Source organism: Uranotaenia lowii, chromosome 2, assembly GCF_029784155.1.
Source record: "Uranotaenia lowii strain MFRU-FL chromosome 2, ASM2978415v1, whole genome shotgun sequence".
Taxonomy (NCBI): Eukaryota; Metazoa; Arthropoda; class Insecta; order Diptera; family Culicidae; genus Uranotaenia; species Uranotaenia lowii.
In genome coordinates, this window is record NC_073692.1 from 221,435,425 (window position 1) to 221,461,918 (window position 26,494).

Genomic DNA, 26,494 nt, shown 5'->3' on the forward strand with positions numbered 1-26,494 from the left:
TTTTCTTCGGGTTGTTGATTCAAGTATCTCATCTGGATTACCACCACACTGATTGTATCAAATCATAGGTTTCAAAATGTTTTTAACGTGTGTATGTGAGAGAGAGTGTGTGTGTAAGTTTAGGAGGAGGGGGAATGCTAATTTTATACATATAGCGTGAAAGGTTCAGCAAGTTTTTCATCTTTTGTCTGCATGCTCAGAGAATCAATCTCCATAGTTAGAATAGAATTTTGTAATTTGATTCCATCATATTTTCATTTTTTGGCAACTTCCAATACAAGACCACGATTGATGTAAATTGAGCGAAACTAATAGACAACAATCATATAGGTATTTCTTTATTTCTTTAGTTGGCATGGCTTGACTTTTGTTTTTCGGAGCTGTTTTAATATTTTTAAGGTTCGCTCTAGAATATCTAGTCTGACCTAAGCAGAACATAAATAGAAATGTATTGTAAAGTGTTTAGGGTAGGCAGATATTTGATTGCCAATCTAGTGAGTGGAATTATTGAAGGATATCAAAAATTGATTATATTTTAAATGAATGTTACCAATAAATTAAATTTAGGTGACTCATAAATAAATTGAATATGTAAAATGTGATATATTACAATGGCGAGTAGATTACACCTATCAACTTCACTATTGAACAATGTTTCCAAGAAAAAAAACAAAATTTCAAGAAAATTTTCAAATTTGTTTTTTTGTTCAGATGTTGCTCACGTTTAAAAAACAGTCATTTTAAATATTTTCATCGGATTATAATAATTATTTAAAGAATTTACAAAATATATTTTTTTTATTTTGAAGGGATTTCAAATATAAATAATGGTCGAAATTGTTGATATAAATTATTTAAATTCTAGATGAAAAATGTTCTCGAAACTAAGGTTGAGGTTCCGAGCGGTCTCAAATTGATTTCATATTACTGGTTTTTATTTTTCATGTGAAATCAATTCTAACTTTCTATCAAATTGATGTTTTAATTTAATTTTACAATCAGTTCAATAGTTTGAGTAAAATTTTCGTTCATTTATATTACTTCACGTGAATTAAACTTATTCATATATTATCAGTTATCAGACAATCAGAAGGATTATTATTAGATTTTAAAATAATGTTTAAATGCTTTTTGATTTGTTGTTATTCATTAAAACTCAAAAACTTCCAAAGTTTGTAGTACCGTTTGAAAAATAAATGGTCCTTTCAAACAAACGCTGGTTGATAGGAAGGTCAAGCTAGGATTTTTGGTAATGTTCTCTTTTTTTTTTTAATTAAATTTATATTTAAAAAGGTTTGAGGAAGCTTTTTTCAATATACTCAGAAACTCAAAAATCGAATAATGTAATGGAATGTTTTTAATCAGATCTTTTGACATTACTGTCATACGAGGTTTTTGAACAAATATCATTACTAAACACCGTTTAAATTTTTAAGTAAATGGAATCCTCAATGGTGTTAACGAATTCTGTTTTTCCGAGTCATATCACACTTCAACGTTCATTCAATGATTAGCAAAACTAAGAAACAGATTTTTTTTGATACTACACATTAAAAAAAAAAAAGTTTTTCATGTAGATGACAAGTTCTATAGATTTTTTTTTTTTTGAGAAGGATTCCTTCAATAAAAAAAATATTATAATGAATTTATCGAAAAATTCATTTTTCCTTGGGAGGATGAGAAATGCGGGTTCTTAAATTACAGTAAATCTTAGCCACATAAAAGATTTTTAAAATTTAAATTTGTGATAGAGCTATGTAAGAGAGTTTTAACAAAAACGAAAAGAAATTGGAATATCATTCAGGAATAAACTTTTAATTTGCCTAACAGTTTTATTTGATTTTTGTAGATATTTTGAAAAATTTCGTGCCCCCGTGTTATCATAACACCATTCTATATGAATTTCAAATTAATAAAATTGTCTACAGTTCTAAATTTGGACATTCAATTATCTGAGGCCAAGTGTAGCTAGGGACACATTTAGTTTCAACTATTTAGTATCTTTAAAATCGTTAAAAACAATCTAGGCATATCTTGTACAATAACAAAGTAGCACGCCAATTTGTAAAATAAAAAAGGCCTCTAGGTTCAAACAGGAGTTTCAATAGGAAACGTAGGTTTTTTAAGATATCAGGAGCTTAGGTCTCAAGTGGCCTAATCGCCTACCAAGGCGGTTTTCCATGCCACACTACCTTTTCCCCAAACATTCAGCGTGGAGATTTGTGGAGGGATGGCGTACAGCCGGTCTCCGCTAAACATATCTCCACATGTGCTGCACTTCCCTTCCTCCTATCGACTACATGGACTTGGCCGGCGTCGTTATTGGTTCATTTCAAAGTAGGAGATCCTCAAAAGTGTACAGTGAGATTGTGATGCTTGTTCCCAGCACCTTTCATTTGGTTCATTGTGCAACATTGATTATCTCGAACCAATCACGGAGTGCAACCATTATGCCATTGGCCATGGGGCCGCAGGTGGACCGTAGTTGATAGCAAGCTCAAGCTCAAGCTCAAGAGAAATCATCAGCTTTCGAGAGCTGTCAAAGCACGAAAGGTAGTCTTTTTATTTTGCTCACTTCTGACTTGCTTAGGCAAAAACGCGTTTGAAGTTTTGGAGTTGAGAGCAAAAACTGAATTTCTGCTCTAAACTCGGGTAGTCCAAGAGATACTATCAGTAATCGAAGCTAGTTTCACTTGATAAATCTGATTGTTTTTATGTGATTTTGCAGTTAGGTTCAATTACCATTCACGAAAAACGCAACAATTTTGATTTTGTCGCACATCGAAAAATTGTTTCTGCTTTTTTTACAATACACGATAAACATGACAATTTGTTCCTACTATTTCTTTCAGATAATTGCAAAAATGTAACACAACAAAGACGTCGCTTATAATATATACTTCATGACACTATCCTATGTAGATTACTATTTCACCGGGCATAACATTCAACCGGTAGTGTAATGAGCTTTCGGCGTCTCACTTCTCTTTGTTTCGAACAGTCGACAACGTCATAAGCGTCATGACCATGATATTGAAATCCATTCAGTTGGCGGCTTTTTTTGTGTGCTTCGTGTTTGGTTGCACTGCTCTGTACGACGGCTGCTATCGGAAGAAATGGTTGGGGGCGCCACCGAATTTTATTTTTCTACCGCCAACAAAGCGAGTTCGCGAAAGATAGAACAACATCGGACGGGAGTGGTGCGAAACCTCAAGAGTGTATAAATTTAGACTGCCAGCAGTTTTCTCTCGTGATTTTTTTTTTGCGTTCACTCCCTCGCTCCCGTTCGTTAGTACCGCTTACTACTTTCTCAACCATATATGTGATGCCGATATGCGTTTGGTTGGTGTATGATATGCTAGAGATACATTTGAATCTAACCTAAGAAATCGATCCTTCTTTTAAAATCGAATTATGTTTACTTAATCTTGTTTTAAAAGAGAGTAATGTTTTTGGTTTTATAGTATGTAGAGTAAAGTACTTATGTGTACTTATTGTATCTCTTCAAAGAAAAAAGTATCGATCATAGTAATTAAACCAAATTAAAGTAAGGCTCTTTACCTTGACTGTATGACGCAAAAAGTTTTTATTATGTTTGTAAACATTGATAAAAAATCATATTTTTCAAAAATTACCAAAGCGTTCTCTTACCCCACCAGTGGGGCAAGAGACGCATGAGGTGGGGCAAGAGTACGCATAAAATAAGCTCATTGTATTCCATTCGGGTCCGGTGTAAGTGAGGTCTTCAATCATTATAATCATTTATTAAACGAAACAAAACCTTTATTTCATAAACAATAGTTAAAATAAAACGTGAATTCATATTCCATGGCTTAAAAACTTAAAATCATAAGGATTCTCTTATAAAATCAAATCGAAGAAGAAAAAACAAACAAAGGTAAAAGAGCTTTAGGCAGGCTTTGCCTTTCGTGGTCTCTTTGCTTCTTTTGGAGCCTCAGAGCCTTTAGGCTTTTCCTTCATTGTCATGTTGGTTCCTTTTGCAGTGTCTGTCTCAGTTGCAAAAGACGAAGGAAACTAACGCGTACTCTTGCCCCACCAAACCTGCGTACTCTTGCCCCCTACGACCATTTGTGAAAAAATCTAAAAGTGCTAAATATTCCGATCATTTCCTGGCATGAGTGTTCCACAGATTTAATCTATATAAATTATGTGGCCTTTGTCACGTATGCAGATTTGATTTGCGAATTTCCACGAAGCGTAATAATGTTTCCAAATACGCATGAAATTACATAAAAATTGGAAAAACTAAAACTTACCTCATTTCTCCGACGTGCGCGAACCAAACCACAAACAAAAACACGTATGATCAGCTGACTCGATGACCTTTCAAACCGGTACAGTGTTGCTAGTTTCAGTGTTATCGTTTACTGTAAAAGCCTAGTGCGTACTCTTTCCGCCTGCGTACTCTTGCCCCACTTTACTCTATGTATGTACGTATGGTTCCCCCATCGGTAGCAAGGTCTTGCCTATGTCTGTGTGGCTTGGCCTTCGAATTATTTCTCAGGCTTCCACGGCCGATGGTTCGTCGAGGAAAGGCATCCAACCTTCAGAGACCTACAATGGTTTGCAATCCACTCCGCTTGCAATAGTCTCTTCAGATTAACCCCAGATGCATTCCCTCTGAAATATATAATTATTTATACAATGAAACACATCTTACCTGTCGGCAACTTATGGGATTCGAACCCAAAAGTTTTACTTGCCAATACCGGGAATCGAACCCAGTACGCCTGGGTTACCAGACTCGCGCAAGCCTATTCACTAGACCACATCAGTGCTCTAGTAATGTTTTAGGTTTCATAGTAGGCTAGAAAAATTTTAGTTTTCATAAGAGGCAATTGTTGTTACTTGAGTTAAGAACACCAACTTCTGTTTGATGAACATATTTAAGTACCTTCTTATGAATATGAAAACTCATTGTTTCTGACACAGAAAAAGCAGCGGTAAAATGCATCTTCAAGCATCTTTTTTGAATCACGCTAAAGTTTGTTCTATTCAATCAATGAGGACCAAAAATAAGGTTTATGTACCAATAGACTGAGTCGATTTGGGGTCATTTTGGAATTTCTCAAACCCTGGGGTCTTAAAAGCTTTGTCTTGGTCCAAAACTCATCCGTGATTTTTTTCAGAATTTTTAAGTAACGTTTACATGAGTAAATTTGAACTTTTAGGTTTGTATGGGAAAATTGAATATTTTGTACTGAAAAATCAACATCGTTTTTCTTTCTTCTGTGGAGCCGAGCCAGCTGATGGCTTTTGTGCCAATTTATAAAATTCCCAAAGGAAATTTTCCGCTGAACAACTTTGTCGAAGATTGTAACCTCGTATCTTATTAGACAAAAAAGTTATTAGCAGTTTAATAGGGGTATGTCTTTTCGCATTGATCAACCATTAATTCAATTGACATCACTGCAGGGTGCCTATCGAGGTACTGCATGACTACTTTTTATGCTATACTTCACGAGGCTCCAGCAGTGATGTCAATTGAATTAATGGTTTATCAATGCGAAAAGACATACCCCTATTAAACTGCTAATAACTTTTTTGCCTAATAAGATACGAAGTTACGATCTTCGACAAAGTTGTTCAGCGGAAAATTTCCTTTAGGAATTTTATAAATTGGCACAAAAGCCATCAGCTGGCTCGGCTCCACAGAAGAAACAAAAACGATGTTGATTTTTCAGTACAAAATATTTAATTTTCCCATACAAACTTAAAAGTTCAAATTTACTCATGTAAACGTTAGTTAAAAGTTCTGCAAAAAATCATGGATGAGTTTTGGACCAAGACGAAGCTTTTAAGACCCCAGGGTTTGAGAAATTCCAAAATGACCCCAAATCGACTCAGTCTAATGTACCAACTCATAAAAAAAACTATGAACAAATGTTAACGAAATCCGTTTTTGAGATGCAAATGGTAGCACAGTATAATCTCTGCCAAACGCTAATATCCATTTCTATTATAAAATTTTGTTATTGTTTCGATTATAGGTGTTTTAACATCTCTGTGTCATTCACGACTTTTATCAACGATGCAGATGGCTGAAAAACTTTTCTGGTACAGGTGTTTCATGTTTACTCTTGGGTTTGAACTCATGGTCATCGGCTCAGGAGGAAACTGCTTTGCCAACTGAGCTATATCAGCACCCCAAACTGTTATTTTAAACGTTTTTATTGAATAGTATGAGCAAAAGATTTGAATCCAAAATGTGCAACATCAACATTTGAAAAGGGTATAAAAGACAAAGTAAACAAAACCCGTTTTCAGTGGATTCAAATAGCTCATATTAAGCTCTAATTAACACAACACCCGTTTTTAGTTTATCAGTTTTTGTAAGATTTATAATGCAGTTTCAGCAAAGGATCCAAAAAATTTTGAGCCATTTTTATGGCATAAAATGACATTATCCTCACACAAATTGTTTTATACACCCTTCACTCAACAACAAAGCAAACGGTCTAGATGCAAAACATTGAAAGGAGAAGAATGCGGAAAGCTATTCACTCAATCCTATAGAGAGAACCATGAGCGTTTGTCAGAAAACAGGGGAAATTTTATCTCCATCTCACTCACACATATGAGCCATACAGTACATTTAGACAAAATTCATACTCCAGCTAGGTTGTATAAACAATTGCGAGCTATTTTTCCATGATAATATCCTCGTATCGATAAAAACATATTAAGAATGATGCTACGCACCGTTTTGATCATATAGACTTGGAAGATTCCTCGTGATTTTTAATTAGCTATTTTCAAACGCGTTTTTCTCGAAACGTCATACATGAACATGGACCCTTTTCACGTGTTGGTGCTGATATTATCTACCATTCATTATACAACCTTTTCTCCACATTGGAATAGGATTTTTGGTCCCTATGAATCAATAACTGAATTTGGAAGACATTGGCAACCTGAATTCGAATCATTTGGCAGAATTAGTCTATGCCCCTAGTTTTCTTTCAGTGATATGACGTTTGAACGCTCTTAAAAGAATCAGTTTTAAGTGCAATCAATCATTGATAACTGATGAACCAACAAGTTTGCATAAAAAATCTGATTTCGAATCTAAGTATTGCCCTCTCCTCAATCAAGAATTTAGATTTTCCCTAGCAGCTGTAGTTTCAGAGATACTATGCTTTGAAAAAGTATAATTCCACATTTTAAGAAAATTCTACACAAAAAGTCATAACATTTTCTGTAAATTTGAAACTCCTGACTAAAACCGCTTATAGCTTATACCTCTCTTGTATCTCAACCGAGTTTCTCAGATAGATTTTTCAGACAAATCGGGGATCGGGAATTCCCAAAGTTTTCAAATTCCCGGAAATTTCCGCCCGGGAAATCCCGGGTAGGACACTCTATTTCTGCTATTGCTGAACACGCTTCTTCCCCACGATTCTCCTCACAGTTTAGAAAATGCGTCTTGTTGCAGCAATGAGACGCTGTGTGTCCCAAATTTATGCAATTTTTACATTGCATCGGTCGAAGCACAAATAACCGCACAGTTAAGTTAGACAAAATGAAGCTTAGGGAGAATACTTGGTAACTCCTTTTTTGACGTTGGCAGTCCTGAGTAGACGACAATCCAAGATTTCGACTGAAGTCAAATCAAGGCTCTTGAACTTACTAACGCTGTTGGATGTAATGTATTCTGCCTCCAGGCTCATTTCTGTGATTACACCCTCGATTTCTTCGTCACGAGACGAAATATAAACGTGGTACTCAAGGTTGAGAAAATTACTGGCAACAATTTCATTTCCAGGGTGGACAGCAAACCGGAAAACTCGGGAATTGAAAATGGTACCGGGAAAACCGGGAAACAACCTGGAGTTTGGAATCAAAGCGGGGAAAATTTTCTATAGATTGTTGTTCTGATACAAAAATCTATTGAATCCTTAAGTTCATTCATTTCATCATGATGAAATTTTTTTACATTCCCTTATAAAATGCAAAGCTGGTTTTAAAGACTAAAAAGAAGATAACAATTTTCGACAAGATTTCGTAGGATAAAGTTAAGGTTGTGATAACTAGAATTATTTTCTTATCATTTTTTATTTTATTCTGCAAATACTGTTATTTTCTGTTCAAATACCTCCAAACGTCACTGTAATCTTTTTTTTTTTCAAGTTTCAAATTTTAATTACCGTGTCTTGCATTCAAAAGTTATTTACAAAACAAAGTATTGCGATTTTTCGAATACACTGTTTAGAAAGCTCCTCAAGATTCTTTTAAGTACATTTTTTTCAGTCGGCTTTTTACCCTACCGGCAAAATTTGCAACGATGGAGATTAGTTAAAAATAACCGTTTCCTACGAACAATTCAGTCCAAGTGTAATTTTACGAATAACGAATGTGTGGGAGTAGAAATGAGCGAATAGACAGAAAACTCTTTGCTCGATTTTTGGCTGTTGCTATCGATAGTTATTCAACTACCGATACTGTTCAGTAACACAACGTGCTACTGACGGACGTCTTATGAATTGATAATCTTGTTTGTATACTTTTTTCATTCGCACTCTAATGTATTTCGATATTATCATTCGCTTTGTTGTTGTTGTTGTCGCGCAATCTTATATTGATCATCAACAATTGATATGTGTATTATCCTAGATTCTACACCTAGTTAATAATAATGAGTGTAAATGAAACTAGTTAAGTACAGTTGAAGTTCACTTGATTACAAGAAAGATGAAATATCTCAAAACATGACAACCTTCTTCAGATTTGTCCGAATCATTATAACATAAAGACCAACAATCATATTCCAATTATTCGATCTGCGTAATCGAACCATCCGAAATCGTAAATGTTTCTACAAAGCAGACATTTCTTTGTCTGACAGTGTGTGTGAAGTCGCCCGTGTGTGATTGCGACGAATAACTATTGACCCCCTTCTGCATCGATCATGTTTCCAACCAAACATTCGACCGACCAACAAAAGTCCACGCAACAACAAAAAGCCGATAAAAACATTAATTAATTAATGGTAGCGCGTCGTCGTTGTTGTGTTGTTTTTTTTGCCGATGAAGAAACTATTACAGCAACAGCTGCCGCCGCACTTTGGCTGTGATCCTTTCGATTGTTTACTTTGATTTTCGTTTCGGTTCGTTATTATGTGCACGAATATGTTATTTATTAGTCCGATTGTGTATTGTGTTGATCTTGAAGCCGCCCACTAGGCAATTTGTTTCCTCATCACTTTGATTGTGATTAAGATTTACAGCGATCACTGAAACGGTTTTTTTGAGAAACTATTATGAAGTGAGGTAGGTCGCGCAATTTTGACGTTGAGTGGACCACTTCATGATTATATCTACCGTGAAACATAGGTTGTTTTTACAAACTCTGCACAATTTTCATTTTCTGTCTATTTTTATTAGAATCTATTATGTAAACATTTCTAAAGTTAATATCAAAGATTCTACAAGAAGTGGATTTGGAAACTTATTTAAAACTGGTCTATTACATGCTGTAATAGTTAACTTTTGCTATCCATTGAGTGCAATACAGCCAGTTTACGCGGCGTTCTCCTCGACGAACCGAGTAGGAAGAACCGACTTCTAGGGGGGGGCAGGGTTTGGTGACTGGTATTTCTTTGATTTGCTTCCCCTCTTTTATTCCCCCCTTCGGGATTTTCGAAAAATTGAGGGGGGGAGGTTATAGAAGAAGAATTTGAAATTTGCTCCAGTATAATTTGCTCAAGAGTCTGGAAGATTTAGTTCATTTGATTTGAGCTTAGAATAAGTTTTATAAGAAAAAAAGTTTTCTTGGGAAAAAATTATGCTATGCTTACATCAAATAAGCTAAATAAATCCATCAAACTCTTGAAAAAATTCAAATATTTTAATCATCGATGAAAATAAATCAAATCTTCAAACTTAAAAGTAAGGGATTAAAATTTTTCAGTATAAATCTGGTTCATTAATACTCGATCCAAATTTAAGATTTTAGTTTGAAATTTTTATTTAAATAAACTGCAATATTAATAATGTTGAACAATACACCGTGAAAATCTGGATTATCCTGCAGATTTTTGAAGGTTTCTTACATTACATGTTCCCTGATTAGATTTTTTTTTATTAAATACTAGCTGACCCGAAGTGCTTTGCTACACCTTCCAAAAATGAATGAAATTTGTGGTCCTAGTTAATTGACTTTTGATTTATTTGCATAAAATTCCAAAATCATTCATAGGTTTTAAAATAAAATTGTTTTTTTTTTTATGTTGAAATCTTTATTGTTTAGTTGAATACGTGTTTTAATTCTTTTTATGACTCTGGTGACTTTTGCTTCATAATTTTTTAAATAATGCCAACATATGTTTTATATATGGAATCTACGTTGTCCCTTTTTAATATGGTGAGTGACTATCATAGACACATTTTTGTAGCAAAATACCATCACGGGACACTCATTTTACCAATTTGTTCCCGAATTATTATGGGAGAGTGGGGAATCTCGGGCCACTTTTTTTAGTTTTTCCATAACTTCTTTATTATAAAAGACTTAATGAAAATAAAAAATGGTATGGTTTTTCTACATTTTCAAGGTATCATGAGGTATTTTTTTAAAATTTTTAATAAGTTTTTTTCCCAAATTCTGACCGTTTGAAAAAAAGCAATATTTTTTGGATTTTGAAAAATGGTGGGGAATTGTGGGCCACCAAATCCAAATTGACCAAATAACATGCAAAGTTTATGAGTTGACCCAAAACTGTAATTTTCTAATTTATTTCGATATTTTAAAGCAATTTCAGATGATAAAATAAAAAAGAGAGCTGTGTATGATCGCATAGATTCCAAAACCTGGCTCGCGAACGTTTTGGCAAAATTTCTTATATATGATGGACAAAATATTTTTCATAACTCTTCATTTGGCATAAGAAAATTTTACAGATAGATAAAACGTATTTTAAGTTCTGAATGTGTATAAAACATAAAAATATAGGGACTTAAGATGTGTGGCCCACGATTCCCCACAAGCTATGATTTGCAAATTGGTTGCGTTTCTGTGACTTATTGATGTTTCATCAAAAATTCCTTTTCCACGTGAAAGATCATGACAAAACTAAGATCATAAGCGTGTGAGCATATTTTTGTTATGAACTTTAGGTTCCCCATCGATGCAATTAGCGGGTGTTTTTTTAATTATGTAAGTACATTTTTCTAACTGTTTTTAGCTTGATAAATAAATGGAGCATATGATGCGTATTCCAGTCAACAACATATAGGAATATATGCTCACGCAAAGCGACGACGATGACAGTTGGTTTGAGATTTTTATTTCAACACATATCTGAGATATTAAAAGTGGCCCACGTTTCCCCATGGCCCACGATACCCCACTCTCCCCTATGTAAATTGTGAGAGTGCCCACCTTCCTCCATATAGGGCTAATAAAAGGAAGGGGGGGGGGGGGGGTTTCATAACATCAGTAAAACACTTTTTGTATACAAATACGATCCCATGACTCCATTTCCGATAAGTTCTCGAGTTATTCAGAAAATGGGTGACTTTCTCTTCACTTTGTATCACCCCTCTGGCAAGAGAAGGGGGTCTCAAACAATCGAAGAAACATTGCTAGTACCCAATTTTTCTTCTATGCAAGTTTGATTCCATTTTCTAGATTAGTTATCGAAATATCGAAATATTAAAAAAATATGTGTGACCCTCTCCCCCTTTTTTATCGTTCCATTGAATGGAGGGAGGGGTGCTACACCACTGGAAAAACATTTGTTGTGTTCGAATACCCTCTCATGCTAAATTTGGTTTCATTTGCTTTATTGGTTGTTGAGTTATGCTATGAAATTAGTATCGGAACCCCTCTTCCTACCTATCCCCTACCTGGAAGGAGGGGATCAAGATCAAACATTCCGTGTATTCAAATACAATCCCATGTCCAATTCTGTCCATTTGTTCGATTGTATGATTGTTCGCATACCATATTTGATTCCATTTGTTAGAAAAGTTCTTGGTTCATGCAAAACAATCGGATTTGAGCTCTCGTCTTCTTTAACTGTATTCCCAATGCTTTTTTATGCCAAAGTTGTTTCCATTAGTTCTCGAGTTATGCGAAAAAATGTAAAGGAGCCCCTCTCTCCTTCCTATCACGCAACTGGAAGTAGTACCAAATATTCACAGAAACATTCCTTGTGCTCAAATACCCTCCCAAGCCAAGTTTCATTCCATTTGCTGGGCAAGTTCCCGAGTGATGTGAAAAATTGTATGGGAGCAACCTCATGCCTCAAGATTTTCCGCCTTGAAAACGGAGGTTTTTAAAAATATCATAGAAACATTTCTCGTAATCAAATATCTTCCCACGCCAAATCCGGATCCATTTGCTTGATTATTTTTCCAGTAATGCTGAAAACCGTAAAGGAGCCCCCTCCCCACTTTCTATCTCCTCAATAAGCGGAGCGAGAGGTACCAAATATTCATAGAACTATTTATCGTACCCAAATACCCTTCCAAGCCAAATTTTGTTTCATTTGCTCGAATAGTTTTCAAGTGTGATAAAAAGGGGGTTAAGGGCCCCTCCCCTCCTACTTAAATCTTCACTGGAAGGAGTGAGGGGTCTGAAATAATCATAGAACGATTTCTCGTATTACACTTCCCTTCCATGCCAAATTTGGTTCCATTTGCTTGATTAGTTCTCCAGATATGTAAAAAATTGTAAGGTAGGCCCCCTCCCCCCTTCCTATCACCCCACTGGAAGGAGGAAGGGGTTCCAAACCATCATAGAAACATTCCTCATACCGAAATACACTCCCATGCCAAATTTGGTTCCATTTGCATGATCAGTTCTCGATTTATGAAGACTTATCACTTTTATTTATATGACCCCCTCCCCCCTTCCAAGAAGAGGGAGGTGTCCCAAACTATAATAGAAACCTTCCCCGACCTCCAATACCCCCATCTGCCAAATTTCACGCAAATCGGTTCAGTAGTTTTCGAGTCTATAGGGAACAGACAGACAGAAAGAAATTCATTTTTATATATATAGATAAATTCCATAACTAACACGTTGCGGACCAAAGACGAGAAATCGCATTTTTCGCTTGCCGCGAATGTGCTACGCTTAGAAAGATAACTCAAATGTTATAAATTTAATAATGAAACTCTGTTCTACGAAACTAAACACAGTATTTCGGTGACTCAAAAATACTAAATTTGTTAAATTTGGTCTAGCTCATTTTGAGATAGATATATGATGCCGAATTTAGAGGTTTCTCTGCTTAGAAACCAGCAAAATTTTGCTGGTTTTTGTCCCGCTGATTTAACAGCAAAGTTTCCAGCTATTTTCGCGCGTATCGAAAAATAACTAGCAACAACAAAACCAAATTCGAGTTTGACAGATCGAATGCTGGTTTTTCAGCTGTAAAGATCAAGTGCTGGGAAAATCCGCAAGAAAGAGAATGTTTGCAATTTTCTTTTGCTGGAAATCCAGGCAAAACTTTACTGTGTATACTGGATCCAAAATATGGTAACAGAAATACCATTTCAAGATTAATGCTATGGAACCAGAATCTCATAAGCGAGTGCAATCTTATCCAAAACTTAATATTTAGAACTGAATTTCAATCAACAAGTAAGAAAATTCTGAAAAAAAAACTTGAGTTTAGAGTAAAAAGATCATGAAATCAAATATTCTTCAATTTTGTAGAATACCAAAAATACGATTAACCCTTCAAAATGACCACGAACACGTTTTGTTATTTTTATCCAGGGGGAGATAAGGGCATAACGAGCATCCAGGGCATAATAAGCACTTCTTTTTTCTACATAAGTACGTATTTTCTTAAACAAATTTTCATGAGGACTTGTTTCGTACTACCTATAGTATTAATTTTTCACCAAAAAAGAAATATCCTTTTCATATTTACAGAAATATTAAATAATAACCAGCTAGGTTCTCAAGTGACGAAAATATTATAATTTTTGAGCACCACCAAATAAGCTTTTATGACCTTTAAATCATCTTGACCTGAAATGTACGCACTGCAACATGATCTACACATTGTTTCTCAATTTTTACCATCATAAAATTTTTGATTTTTCACTTTAATCAATTTTGTTCACTAGAGGCGGCTAGAAAATCACCTCGATCAGGAATCGAACTCGAGCCTACTGATTACCTCTCCGACATCTAACCAATAGGCCAAATCGTCAGACAATACAAGTCAAGCTGTAGCTCTATTACTCAGTTGACTTCATCGAGTCGAATTCGCTGCTAGATTCCCCGGCAGAAAACGCTCATTATGCCTTCATTAATGGTGCTCATACTGCCTCGGGGGGTTTCTCATTATGCCTCTACAGTGACTGGTTTTCAGCTTTCGGCAAAAAATTTTAAAATGCATTTTTAAACGTTTTTATCTACTTTTTCAAGTTTCATCCAATTAGGCAATAGACTATTTGAATGTCTGAACACGAATCGATGATGTAATTCACATATTACAGCTGTTCTCTATGGCTAAATAAGCGTTTTCCTTAAGGTGGCCATTATGCTCTCATCTCCCCTAGTGGTGGTTAAATTGGGCATTACATTTTTGTAGATGCCAAGGTTAATAGTTTTGTGACCAAATCATTCCCTGATTGATATAATTTTATAAAGTATCAAAGGCATTTTGTTCTTACTTACTTATGGCGATTATTATCTGCAAGGTTTTTGTACTCCAAAACTAGAAATAAGGCTGTTGGAAGTTGGATGTCTTAGCTTACAAATATTTTTCTGTCAAAATCAACAATGGTGTATATTTCTAAAGATTTAGCGTCGACAATGAACAGTTCATAGGTTTTTTTTTTCAGCTGGATATTCACTTCACGTGTTTTTTAAAGTTCTCAACTAGTTTTAACTTTTTGAAATATATAGTACAGGACAGTACGCAAATTCTAAAAATTTACCAAATTTTATATTTAGGTTTTCAAGCATTTCAACTTTGAAAAAACCTCCCTGACGGTTTTTAGCTTGAAGATTACGAATATTTATGAAATATTGCTTATTCACCATCCTTTCGGATTCAATCACGCCCTTGAAAGAGAATAATTAATAATAAAACCGTTAGATTCGACAGGGTTTGCAGAGCATTGAATGATTTTTGACTTATAAAAATACGGAAAAAAAATTTAAGCAGAGAAAAAGTTATCTGGTAAGGTTATCAAGAGTGCGTAAATTATTTTGTCCTGAAAACATACTTTGCGGAGTTGTGGCTAACGTGTGAATAACATATTCATTTTATTGACATAACTTTTTATCAGTCGTTAGTTTATTAAAAATACTACAACTCGCTGAATGTTTTAAATTTATGTTTCTTATGTGATAAAAAGATACAGGGATTTGAAAATTTGAATAGAGAGTGAATTTGAATAACTAACAGCTGGAAATCATTGTTTAATCTTCAACTTTCTTATGCAGACGGGAAAAAACTGGCAATTCGAATCAAAACCGGGAAACATTTTTATAGATCGTTTCTCCCATACAAAAATCTATTGAATCCTAAATTTCATTAAATTTAACTTGCTAAAAAACTTTCTCAGAATTTTTGCAATTCATAGCCGTTTGTTTCAAAATGGCAAACCTTTCGGGAAAAGCAAAACCAAACAGTTGGAAATCATTGTTTAATCTTCAACTTTCCAATGCAGACCACTCAATTTTGAATCTCCGTTCAGAATACGATTTTCTTAACGCTTCCAAAATGGGAGTACGTCCTCTTGAGCCTCAAATTGTTTTGCTTCTTGTGAGTTTGTTTATGCTTGTCACAGTGGGATAAGATGGAGGAGCAGAAGGGACCCCGCTGCTTTTTCTGCCTAAAGCAAGACAAGACTAGACATCGTCGTCGTCGTCGTCACAGCGAATGTTTGTGATAGCAGCAGCAGACACAGATTAACGGTTTATACACATCTAACTAATGAGTGAGAAGTAAGCAATTCCGGTTCCGAAGTATCGGTTTATAACCCTGGGCACGTGACGACAGCAACACTTTGTCGAATTGAGCCTAAAAAGAGATCGGAATTATGTATCTTTAATAAATACTAAACAGTAACATTTTAGAATTTCACAATTATGCCGATCGTTTAATGGAAAGCATTCTACCGACACATACAAAACTGTACCTCAACCGTCCAATCGAATAGAAACTCACCTCAGAAGAAAGGTTGATAACAGTTAATCCAAAAGAGGTACATAACTAGCAACAAACTAAGCGGTACATTTAAAAACACCCAGTAGAATGCAATAATTGTTGTTTACGTTTCAGACAAAAAAAACAAGCTCACTCATTTTTATTGTTGTGACTTTTTTTGCGACTCCATGTGTCCATTTTCTCAGTGCAATAAGCAATTTTCCATCTTTCGCTAGAGTTTGTGTTTTAGTCGAATTTTGTTTGCCTTGCGTTTAACGTTGCTGCACTGTTTCGAGGAGTATAGACGTTCAACAAATTAAAGTACAACCCGAGGCGCATAAATACTGTTGCTGTTGCTGCACAGCTGAAATCGTTACTTTCGTGAGTGAATGTCGGTGTGTTATTGTAAAATCGCAAAGAATAAAAAGTGATGCTTCTGTGCTCCCTGAGCTCCAAGCTTATATTCATAAAAATACCTGCAATCTGGTTTAAAAATTCATAACTACGTATTTTAGTAAAATCAGGTAGAGGGAAATGTGTGTCAATTGTGTTGATCAATTACGTTTCAAAAATTGATGTTGGTAATATAATTTAATTTTTTTTTACAGACTTCATAATGAAATGCTTTTTTAACGGTTAAGATGTCAGCAGCTTTTAAAAAAATCTCTTCGTTATCTTTTGTGAAACTGTGCTACCCTGAGCCTAAACGAAAACGCCCTCAGCCCTAAGCAAGTTTTATAAGATTCTGCCAGTAAAAGATTTATATCTCAGTTTAATATTTTATGACATTAAACATCTTCACAAAAAAAAACAAAATTTCAAAATAAATATCTATATTTTTTTAATCTTTAAAATGGCATTCAGCGTGCATGTATGGATTATTTATTCGATATAAATACAAATATTAACTCATTTTCTAAATAAAGAAGCTCAAAAGAATTCGGTATCGAATTTTGAATACGGTGGATGCACCAAATTCTCTGTTTCGAGTTAAGATTTTTATTATTATTTTTTTGTTTTAACGAACACACATATAAGATCTCAGGGAACTTTCATGTTCCTTTGGAGAGATCTAAATTCAACTTAATACTAAAGCGTGCATCTTTAAAAGGTTTAATGCATCGTTCTGATGCTAACAACACCAGCCGTAACCGAGACTCGATCTCAAGACCTCTGGCTTAGAAGACTTAAACTATCCTCTAGGCCACGGTCGGTGGCTTATTATTTTATTATTTTGTTTGCTTTATTCGAAAACCGAATATCCTTCAGATAACTTAGTACAATCAAAATGTAGGTCTCCAAACGTACTTTCTTACCCAGCTGATAACTTTTTTTTTTACATCTGCCTAATTCCCTTTTTTTAATTCATTTCCGAATAATTTTCGTAGAATTAAGCTTTTAATTTTTGACCAAAAGTTTTACTTAGCGTGTAGCAGGGTTCCCAGCAAACCGGGTATTGAAAATAGAACCGGCACAAAAATGAAAATTCGAATCAAACTCGGGAAAAATCCTTAAAGGTCGTTTTCCCATACAAAACCTATTGAATCCTAAATTTCATTAAATTTATCTTGCCAAAAAAATTTCTCAGAATATTTGCAATCCATAGCCGTTTATTTCAAAATGGCAAACCATTCGGGAAAAGAGAGAAGAAGACGGAATTCTAATTTTATGAGTATGATGCAGAGAAAAGTGGGGAATTCTCGAAAATCGGAATTCTTGAGCTCAGCGCATATTTAGGTACAATTTTTGAAAGTTTCCATCCATAAGGAAATTTAAAAGATTTAATAATAGTGATAAAAAGGTGCTTCAAAATTTTCAAAACATGGGAAAGAACAATTTGTATTATAAAACTAATTGGCGTTAGATTTTATAGAAAAAAATGCAATTAATGATCTCATATTCTTGAACTGATCTAAATCCAAAACTATTCAAACTAGATAAAAGTATAAAAGTATTGGTACAATTTATAAAGTGAGAAGAAAATTTTTAATGACTTCATCTGGCGAAACCAATACGTTGATCGTATATGGATTTTTGAGACAAACCTAAACTTTTGATATTTTTTCCAAAGAGCTTTTGGTAGTAGATTAAAATCGATTCGCTGTTTATCACATTGAATTTTGGCTTTACGAATTAGTGTGTTGACTCTATTCCTTAATTGTCAGAATGATACATGATTTTCTAAGGATTTGTTTCGTTTCCAGGCCCGGTACGCAATATCACGATGTGTCATAGCAACCTTATATATAAAAATGGAGGCGTTTTCTTTGTAACACCATCACGTACGAATGTTTGGTTGTAATGAAGTGAAATTTGGTATTCGAGGGTTTTTCGGGTCAGAGATGATTTGTATAATAGTTTCAAGAATCTCACTTTCTATGGAAGGCGGGCTACTATACAAAATCAACTAGAAACGGGACAAAACTGGAACAGCTTGAAGACGATTTTCACGAAAACTGATTTACGAGCACGAAGTAGTTAAAGAACTGGAAACATTTTCCAACGAATTATTAAGGAACGGGCAAAACGAAGTTTGCCGGGTCAGCTAGTTTTAATATCATCCCGATCAGGAGGGAAAAACAAAATTATATCAAGATGAGATATTTGATACGAATTTTTTTTCTATCCAAATGAGTTATAATTCAGTACTCGTAGGATGTTAAAATATCTCAAATTATATCAAAAAATCTATACGATCATAGCTAAATTATATCAGTTTTTGATATGCTCCTTTCAAGATTATATCTCGTTCAGATACCATAGTTTGATATAAGGCAGAACAAATCCTATCAAAATTATAACTTATCAAGATATGAATGCTTCGAGAAAAATTTCTAGTGGAATGTCAATAAACCATATTATTTGCTAAGACCATGTTCCATTTTTGGTTTCCCAAAAATCCGATCCAATTTTAATGATCTGTTGAACGAAACTCATTAATGTACGGTTTGGGCCGTTGACTTCGATGTCCGTGTTTCAGAAAAAGTTGTACATATATCAAAATAAGATATTATCATTTTATTTTGGGACAACCCGAAAAAATTCCTTATCATTGAAAATTATCTCAACCCCATTCAAGTCTGTCAATCAGAATAAGATATAATTCAGATTGGAAAAACTTAAAATCTAACTTTTTCAGTACTTTATTTTAACTGAAACAGATGTAAATATCTTGGTGAGATACGTTTGAGTTATTATTTTGATATGCTCTCCTGATCGGGATTATTAAACCAAGTTTTACTCTTAAATTATCGAAACTTGAAAAGAAAAAAAGGGTCGTGAATTTCTATTGAGAATACTTTAGATAATATCAGGATTGTTTATGCTCAATGAAATTCAAGTTCTGAAGAAAAATATTGAGACTATCACCGTCACAATTTTTGTGATCCCGACACCAGTATCCCGTTGTATTATTTTCAGGCTAATACTTTAGAGTGAAGAAAATCATATCGTGTCTAGTTATTCCAGAAACAGATATCTGATTGAATTTGTGAACCGAGCTCGAAGAGTTTGTCAATAACAAATCAAGCTGTGAACAACCACTGATAAGAAAAAAACATTAGTTCCAAAGCTATACATTCGAGAGATTATAATTGTAAGGAGTCACGAAACCGTTGAATAGTTGCAGTATTTTAAAAAAAAATTGTATGTATTTGAAATCCCCAATGAGAAAAGAATGATAGTAGTTAAGAGCAAAAGATTCGTGATGATTGATGATAATAATCAATTCAGCACAATCAGTTCGAGGAGGATTATAGAGTATACACCGAACAAAACTTTACCAATGCCTATAGTTATCTAAAAAATAATAAACTCGATACTGTTAATCCTTGTTTCCTTTGGGTAGACAAATTTAGAGAGCATTTTAAAGTTTAGATCACGTCTAATGTATACAAATATGCCTCCTCCATGTCGATTACACGTGGCTATTGGCGATGGCTATTAAAACAATACTGTTCTTTCACTATTTTTTTTAAACCTTCCATGCACAATGTTATATTTACTTGTTATCTATCCAACAACTGTAAAAGACATACAATTCCGACAATAGCGGATGTTTACAGCGACTTTTTGCTAATTTTCTATTTTTTAATTACGATGTCGAGTTGATGTGTATGTTTTCCAATTGCAAATTTCTCGTAAACTAGTTGGCTTTTGACAAATAACTCTACATTGAAACAATCCTTACTTTCGAAACAACCAGTTAGGAAAAAAAAATGACGGTTAAAAATGAAGAAAAAAGAGTGTGTTTACAAAAAAAAAACAAAATTTTGTCTTCAAACCCTACCTGGGGTGGGTGACGGCTTTATACAGAGTTGATGTTTACACATTTTTCAATTTTCTCTTCTTTATCCAATAAAATTTAGCTATATTTAGCATTCGGATCATGAAATATTGGGTTAAATACTTGTTCGTTCTGGAATAAGTAGGGGAGAGTGGGGATACTTGATCCCCTTCTCTTATTTTCACCATATCTTTTTGTAACAATTTAGTAACTCGCCGTCTTTGATATTTTCTGACAGATTGTAACTTCAAGTTTCTATGCTCCAAAAATTAGAACGATACTTGAACCCGTTGATGAACTAGAAGCATTTTCGTGGGAGTAAAAAAATTGCGATTTTTCTGAAGTTAGGGGAGACTTGATCCCCTATTGAAGGAGACTTGATCTTTTATTCAGGAAGCCCTAATCCTTGTATAAAAATCATACAAAACCCCAATATAGAATGTTAATCGACTATTTTGGTCATGTTTGTTCTCATTTCACAATTTATAGCAGACATAAGAAGAAAATTCTATAACTTTGTCTCAACGCTAATAACATTGCATACTTAAAGGCGCTATTTTTTTTTATAATTAAGAGAAAATAAATTATTTTTGCTCTTTTCTTTTGACAATTATTGTTTGATAAATATGGAAGGGGGATCAATTGTACACGCAGCGAAAAGATTTTTTATTTCAAAGGAAAGTGCCGCAAAAACAAAGGATTTTTTCCTTTGATTTTGGGATAAATAAAAATTCCTTTGTTTCAAAGGCATTTTACTTTGTTTCAAAGGATTTTTCTTTTGAAAAATCTTTGAATCATAATATTAATGCTTTGAAACAAAAAACAGTTCCATTTGATGCAAAGTTGTTCTTGTTTGCTACAATATAATTTAGATTTAGATTTAAAAGGATTGGTTCATTGAAGCATTTTCCTTTTATTCCAATTGGAAGACATATTTTCTGTTGTCCCGAAGTTCCTATTAGGAATTATGAATAATAAAAAGAAAGAATTTCCATTTTAAATTCATTTTTATTCATAAAATTAACACTAACACTGGTTCACTATAATTTTGGTCCTAATTTTGGCCTGAGGGCCGCTCAATAGACTTCCGGAAGCAGCTCCGGTTGCTAGCTTTAGTGGTCATCCAACTGGTGATTACCGCTGAAGATCGGGCCGAAGATAATCAGACCGCTGGATTTGGGGCGGAATCTGCCGTGGTCCTGTAATGCAAGTGTTTATATAAAATCTTAAACATTCACTTTTTGATTAATGGATTAACACACACTTACCATTCTTCATCCTGAATCCTCTGATTCACTAGTTTTGATTTTCAACACAACCGGACAAACTTTATTCGAAATTCGGTTCTTGCTCAATCCAAAATATCTTCTAAGTTTAAAATTTTAATTTAAAGAAATTATTCCTTTCTGTTGAAAACAATTTTCTTTGGTTGAAAGAAAATTTACTTTGTTTTTAACGAAATGTGCAATTGAACAAATTTCTTTTGAATCAAAGAATTTGTTTGAAATCAAAGTCCAAAATTATTCAGTTCAAAAAATTAATTCTTTCTTTCAAAAATTATTCATTTGAATCAGAACGATAATTCATTGATTCAAAGAAAACAGGATTTTGATTCAAAAAACTGAATGTTTTGAATCAAAGTCAGTTTTGTTTTGTATCAAAATCCAAGTTTTCTCTGCGTGTACCCAACTCTAGGGGATCAATTGTACCCATAATCAACATTTTAGAAAACTTTTTCCTAAAAAAGTTGAGAGTTTTCCATTACTTTGAAAATATGACATTATGAAGTTCATTTTACGCTCGAACGATTGATACATTGGAACAAATATTTTTTTCATAATTTTCCCGTGTAAGGAACATTTTAAAGTGATGAAAAAAGATCTTCAAGTTACATTTTGTGAAATTTTTCAAACAAAGTTCAATTACTCAAACAATTATTTTGTTAAAATTTTTTAAACTACAAGCATTGTTATATTGCTCATTTTGGCACATTTTTCTAGAACATTTGATCTATGTAAGACATTCCAGTTTGGAGATAAAGCTAAGGAATCAAGTATCCCCAGGGATCAAGTATCCTCATTCTCCCCTATATATTTTCGATAAAATCGGATCTCGTGAGTTGCAACCTAAATTACACAAAATAATCATTGAAAGATGCTTTACTTATAAATAGTACCTTAAAATCTATTCAAAATTTTGGACTGTTCTAGCAATAATGTATCGTATTCAACCAAGAAAACACAAATTTATTGAAAATTTCCTGAGAAATCAAAGGGAAAATCTACCGTCCCCACTTACCCCATAAAGCAGGGTAAGTGGAGACACCAGCAGTCCATAACAATTTACGTGATAATTTTCTCGCTTTGCATGAATCAAGCTAATCTTTTCAGCGTTTGTAAACAACATGTTCTGCATCACATTGAATGTAATTTTATCAAAATTGATCCACCGCTGATTTTTTGAAGTTGAACTATACGAAAACCCGTCCCCCCCTTAAATGAAATGTCGGCAACCCTACTTCTGTCCTTAATTTTTTCTGGTGTTGAATATTTAAATTTGCAAACCATATTTTAGAAATCCATTGATTTAGGTTATCAACATCTGAAGACAATTCGGAACACATCTTTTATAAAAGCCTAAATTATTTTTATTGTTAGAATTAATGTTATTCGTGACTACTTTTCAAAGTTTATTTACTTCCTCCGAAATATCTTATTCGAATGGGCTCAGGTGTATTCAAAAATTCAATATTATTAATGGCAGTGATCTTTGGGTGGGTTTAATCCACCCCCTTTCTCTAGATTATTTGCGTCACAGTTCCGATATTCATACTTGTGCTGTGCTTCTTTGCGTGACGGGTTACTATTACTCTGGTTAATTTCTCATGGTCGGCCCAAGCCTCATGGGAGCAATTTATCCGTTTGTTCTTGCTGCTTTACCTTTTATATATGGTCCTCGCCATTCGTGGCATCAAAAGAAACTTATCCCACTAGCAAATATTCTAATGGATTTATCTGATTACTTTCCTTGCAGGCTAAAATCGCAGTGTTACTTGGCGAGCGGAAAGGTCAGGAATCTCTCAAGTCCGACCTGATAAGGCGTATTAAAATGTTAGAATATGCACTGAAACAGGAGAGGGCGAAATTTCACCGGTTAAAGTACGGAGTTGATCCCCCGATGAATGATATTAAACCCCCATCAGATGAGCCGGGTATCGGCACAGAAGTTGCCCCAGGTACGCATTTTTCTAAGATTATCAAAAAGCTTTTTTATTGAATGTTAATTTCCGATTATTCGCTCAGTTTTCCCACCTTTCTGAAACATAAATGATACGTAAAAAATGTCTATCTTTATTTGAACTAGAGTTAATATAGAAAACTATTTCAATGTACTTGTTACACAAATTTAAGCTTGAAATTTAACCACTATAATTGCTGCAACTACTTCAAAAAAAAAATATGAAGTTCAACATAGATCAGCCTGATAAACATCTCATGTTTTCTTACATCTATAAATCTTTTAGATTTTTTTTAAATATAACGGAAATGTTCTCATTTGTCTACAACCTACTATTCCTCCCGTATGTTTTTCTCACAGATCCAGAAGTACCGTACAGTTCCGTTTCGAACATAACATGGCGGCAAGGCCGGCAACTATTGCGTCAATATCTGCAGGAAATTGGATACACAGAAACAATCATTGACATCCGTTCGAACCGAGTCCGGTCGTTACTGGGACTAAACAACAACAGCGAACAGGAGGAGAATGTCAATCCGAACATAAATGGTGGCAGCGAAAACAACAAACGCGCAAGTGAATCACAAGGTGAGTACTCTTAGGCTCTTGCGTTTGAACAACCCAAATACCACATTCTCCATATTAAACTTCATTTTACCTTCGAGAAGGTCGTCGGACACCGGCGAAAAAATCTCAACCCTCATCAATGACCGAAGCAATGATCCTGGACTCGGAGGCAGCTGTTATAGCGAATTTCGAATTCCTAGCTCAAGCCGATGCGGAAATGTCTGACGACGACGACATGTCAGACGAGATTGGTGACAGTGATGAAACAGACATGAAGACGACAAAGCGAAAAGCCAAAGGTGTTACAATGAATGACGGTGAGCACATTTCTGACGTACTGCTTGCATGGAGTTTCATTTTATTCAAATAACCTTTGACAATAACCAACCAAAATTTTCAATAAATTTCTAGACGATGTTGATGCTGAAGCTGACGAAGTTATCAATGAATTAAATCAACTAACGGAAGGAGAAGACAGCAATTTGACAGAAAACAGAAAAGCTGACGGAGGGGATTTATTTACTGGTGAGTTAAATGCGTTCTTTTCAGTTGAAATTATCATCAAGTCACCATCTTCCGCCCTTTATGCTCTTCCATTCATAAATTTCTAGTTTATTTTGGCATTTCTCAAGTTGTTTAAAGTTTATTTATTCTCATTTTTCAATGATTTTTTAAATGAATTTATCTTAATGTGCAGGTTTTCGTAAGTTCGCTTGTAGATACAATTTAAATGACTATTACCTAATATGTAGAAGCTTAATCCAGCTAAAGTGAACTTGGAACTTAATTCTTAACTTGACCTCACGAAGATCGCGATACTCGTAGAAAAGTATCCAAAATAAATCCTAGAACTTTCCAATTCTGAAATTTTGCTTATAAAAGGTACAGCGGGGCAATTTCAAAGTCGGTGCAAGTGCCAACTTTCAACTTTTGTCTGTTAGGCCGCGTTTTCACAAAACTCGCTATTCATGTAAACGTATTGATGCATGCATCTTTAAAATTTTATACGTAAAATACACACTTTTGTAAATAATTTTGATTTTCAAAATATCAGAATATTTTTTTTAAACTGATGTGAACTTGTTTTTGCACTCACAGAAGTTTTAAAACATTATATTTAATGGTTTTTTAAAATCAATTCCAGCTGCAATTGTTGCACTCATCAATAGAAAAAGCCCCTGGACGCAAAATTTTGATGAATGTATAACAGTTGAAAGCTTTGCTGGAGCTTTCAAATCAGCTGTCAAATCTGTCAAACAAAAAGCTTCTCTTTTCATCTTAAGTGCACGCTCCTTTTTTTAACTCAAAATTAAGTTGTTTTGGCAGCATTTCAGTGACAGCCATCAACTTTGAGTTCGACTGGGCAATCGAAAAATTTAGTCCAAATAGGCATAGTCAAAACAAATTACAGAGCGGTGTAAAGTTATGATACTCCCGGTCAAAACTACAAAGAAACTTCCGGATGTTACTTCCAGCGACTGCCGAACTTAGTTGTGCCTATCAGAACTTAGTTTTGTGATTTCCCAGTTAAACTCAAATTTGAGGGCTGCCACTAAAATGCTGTTTTGAACCAAATCAACTTTATTTTGAGTTTAAAAAAGAGAGTGTGTAAACAAATTACACTGGCAACTGAAACAGGTAAAGTCCCACCAAACCGTCCCACCAAACAATTTTTTTTCCGAAGGCGGCGTTTCTTAATGTTCCACCGTCACGGCCTGAGAACTTCCTGACGCCAAATATCGTAAGGTAATTGCAAGCCGAAAGCTTGGGCACAATGCACGATAATTTTGTTTCCGCAGTTTGGTACGTGTTAAGTTAAGGAGTTCCTTGAACTGATCGGGAGTGCATCTGAAGTGTTTGAAAAATAGCTGTGGGTCTCGATCTAAAGTTCTCATAAAAGAACCGTAGGTATCGGTGATGTTCCGAAGTTTCCACGTGTCTCGCATCCAGAATCTTCTAGGAGCGTATTTCCTGACAAAAAATATAATGTGAATCAGATTTTATTTTATTAGGTATACCACCTTTAATACCTTTTGACAATTCTGTAACTCGGCTTTGAACTTCTCAACAATTCACCACTTTTAAGAGCAACTGCTCCAACACCGCCAAGGAAAAGAAATGCCAACGATTCCATCATTTTTATTTCTAAATCGTTGTTGTTTGAAAACTCTCAGGGTAGCGAAACAAGTCTCTAAAATAAGGGGGTTTACTCAAAGCTAAAATAACTTCACAAAAAGGTTAAAAAAAAACAAATAACAAAGATG

The 26,494-nt window shown here is 34.4% G+C and overlaps 1 protein-coding gene across 10 annotated transcripts in view; it reads left to right on the forward strand.

Annotated features, from left to right (window-relative positions):
• The window catches only part of LOC129749282 (striatin-3), a 72,481-nt gene that overhangs the window by 39,647 nt on the left and 6,340 nt on the right, over nucleotides 1–26,494 (forward strand). For 8 of the 10 annotated variants that reach the window (XM_055744225.1, XM_055744223.1, XM_055744224.1 and 5 more), the window contains exons 3-6: nucleotides 23,460–23,661; nucleotides 24,024–24,251; nucleotides 24,329–24,547; nucleotides 24,642–24,755. In XM_055744225.1, the coding sequence (XP_055600200.1) occupies nucleotides 23,460–23,661; nucleotides 24,024–24,251; nucleotides 24,329–24,547; nucleotides 24,642–24,755 (763 nt within the window). The remainder of the gene's footprint in view (nucleotides 1–23,459; nucleotides 23,662–24,023; nucleotides 24,252–24,328; nucleotides 24,548–24,641; nucleotides 24,756–26,494) is intronic. The other 2 variants (XM_055744232.1, XM_055744231.1) reach the window with 2 other exon arrangements.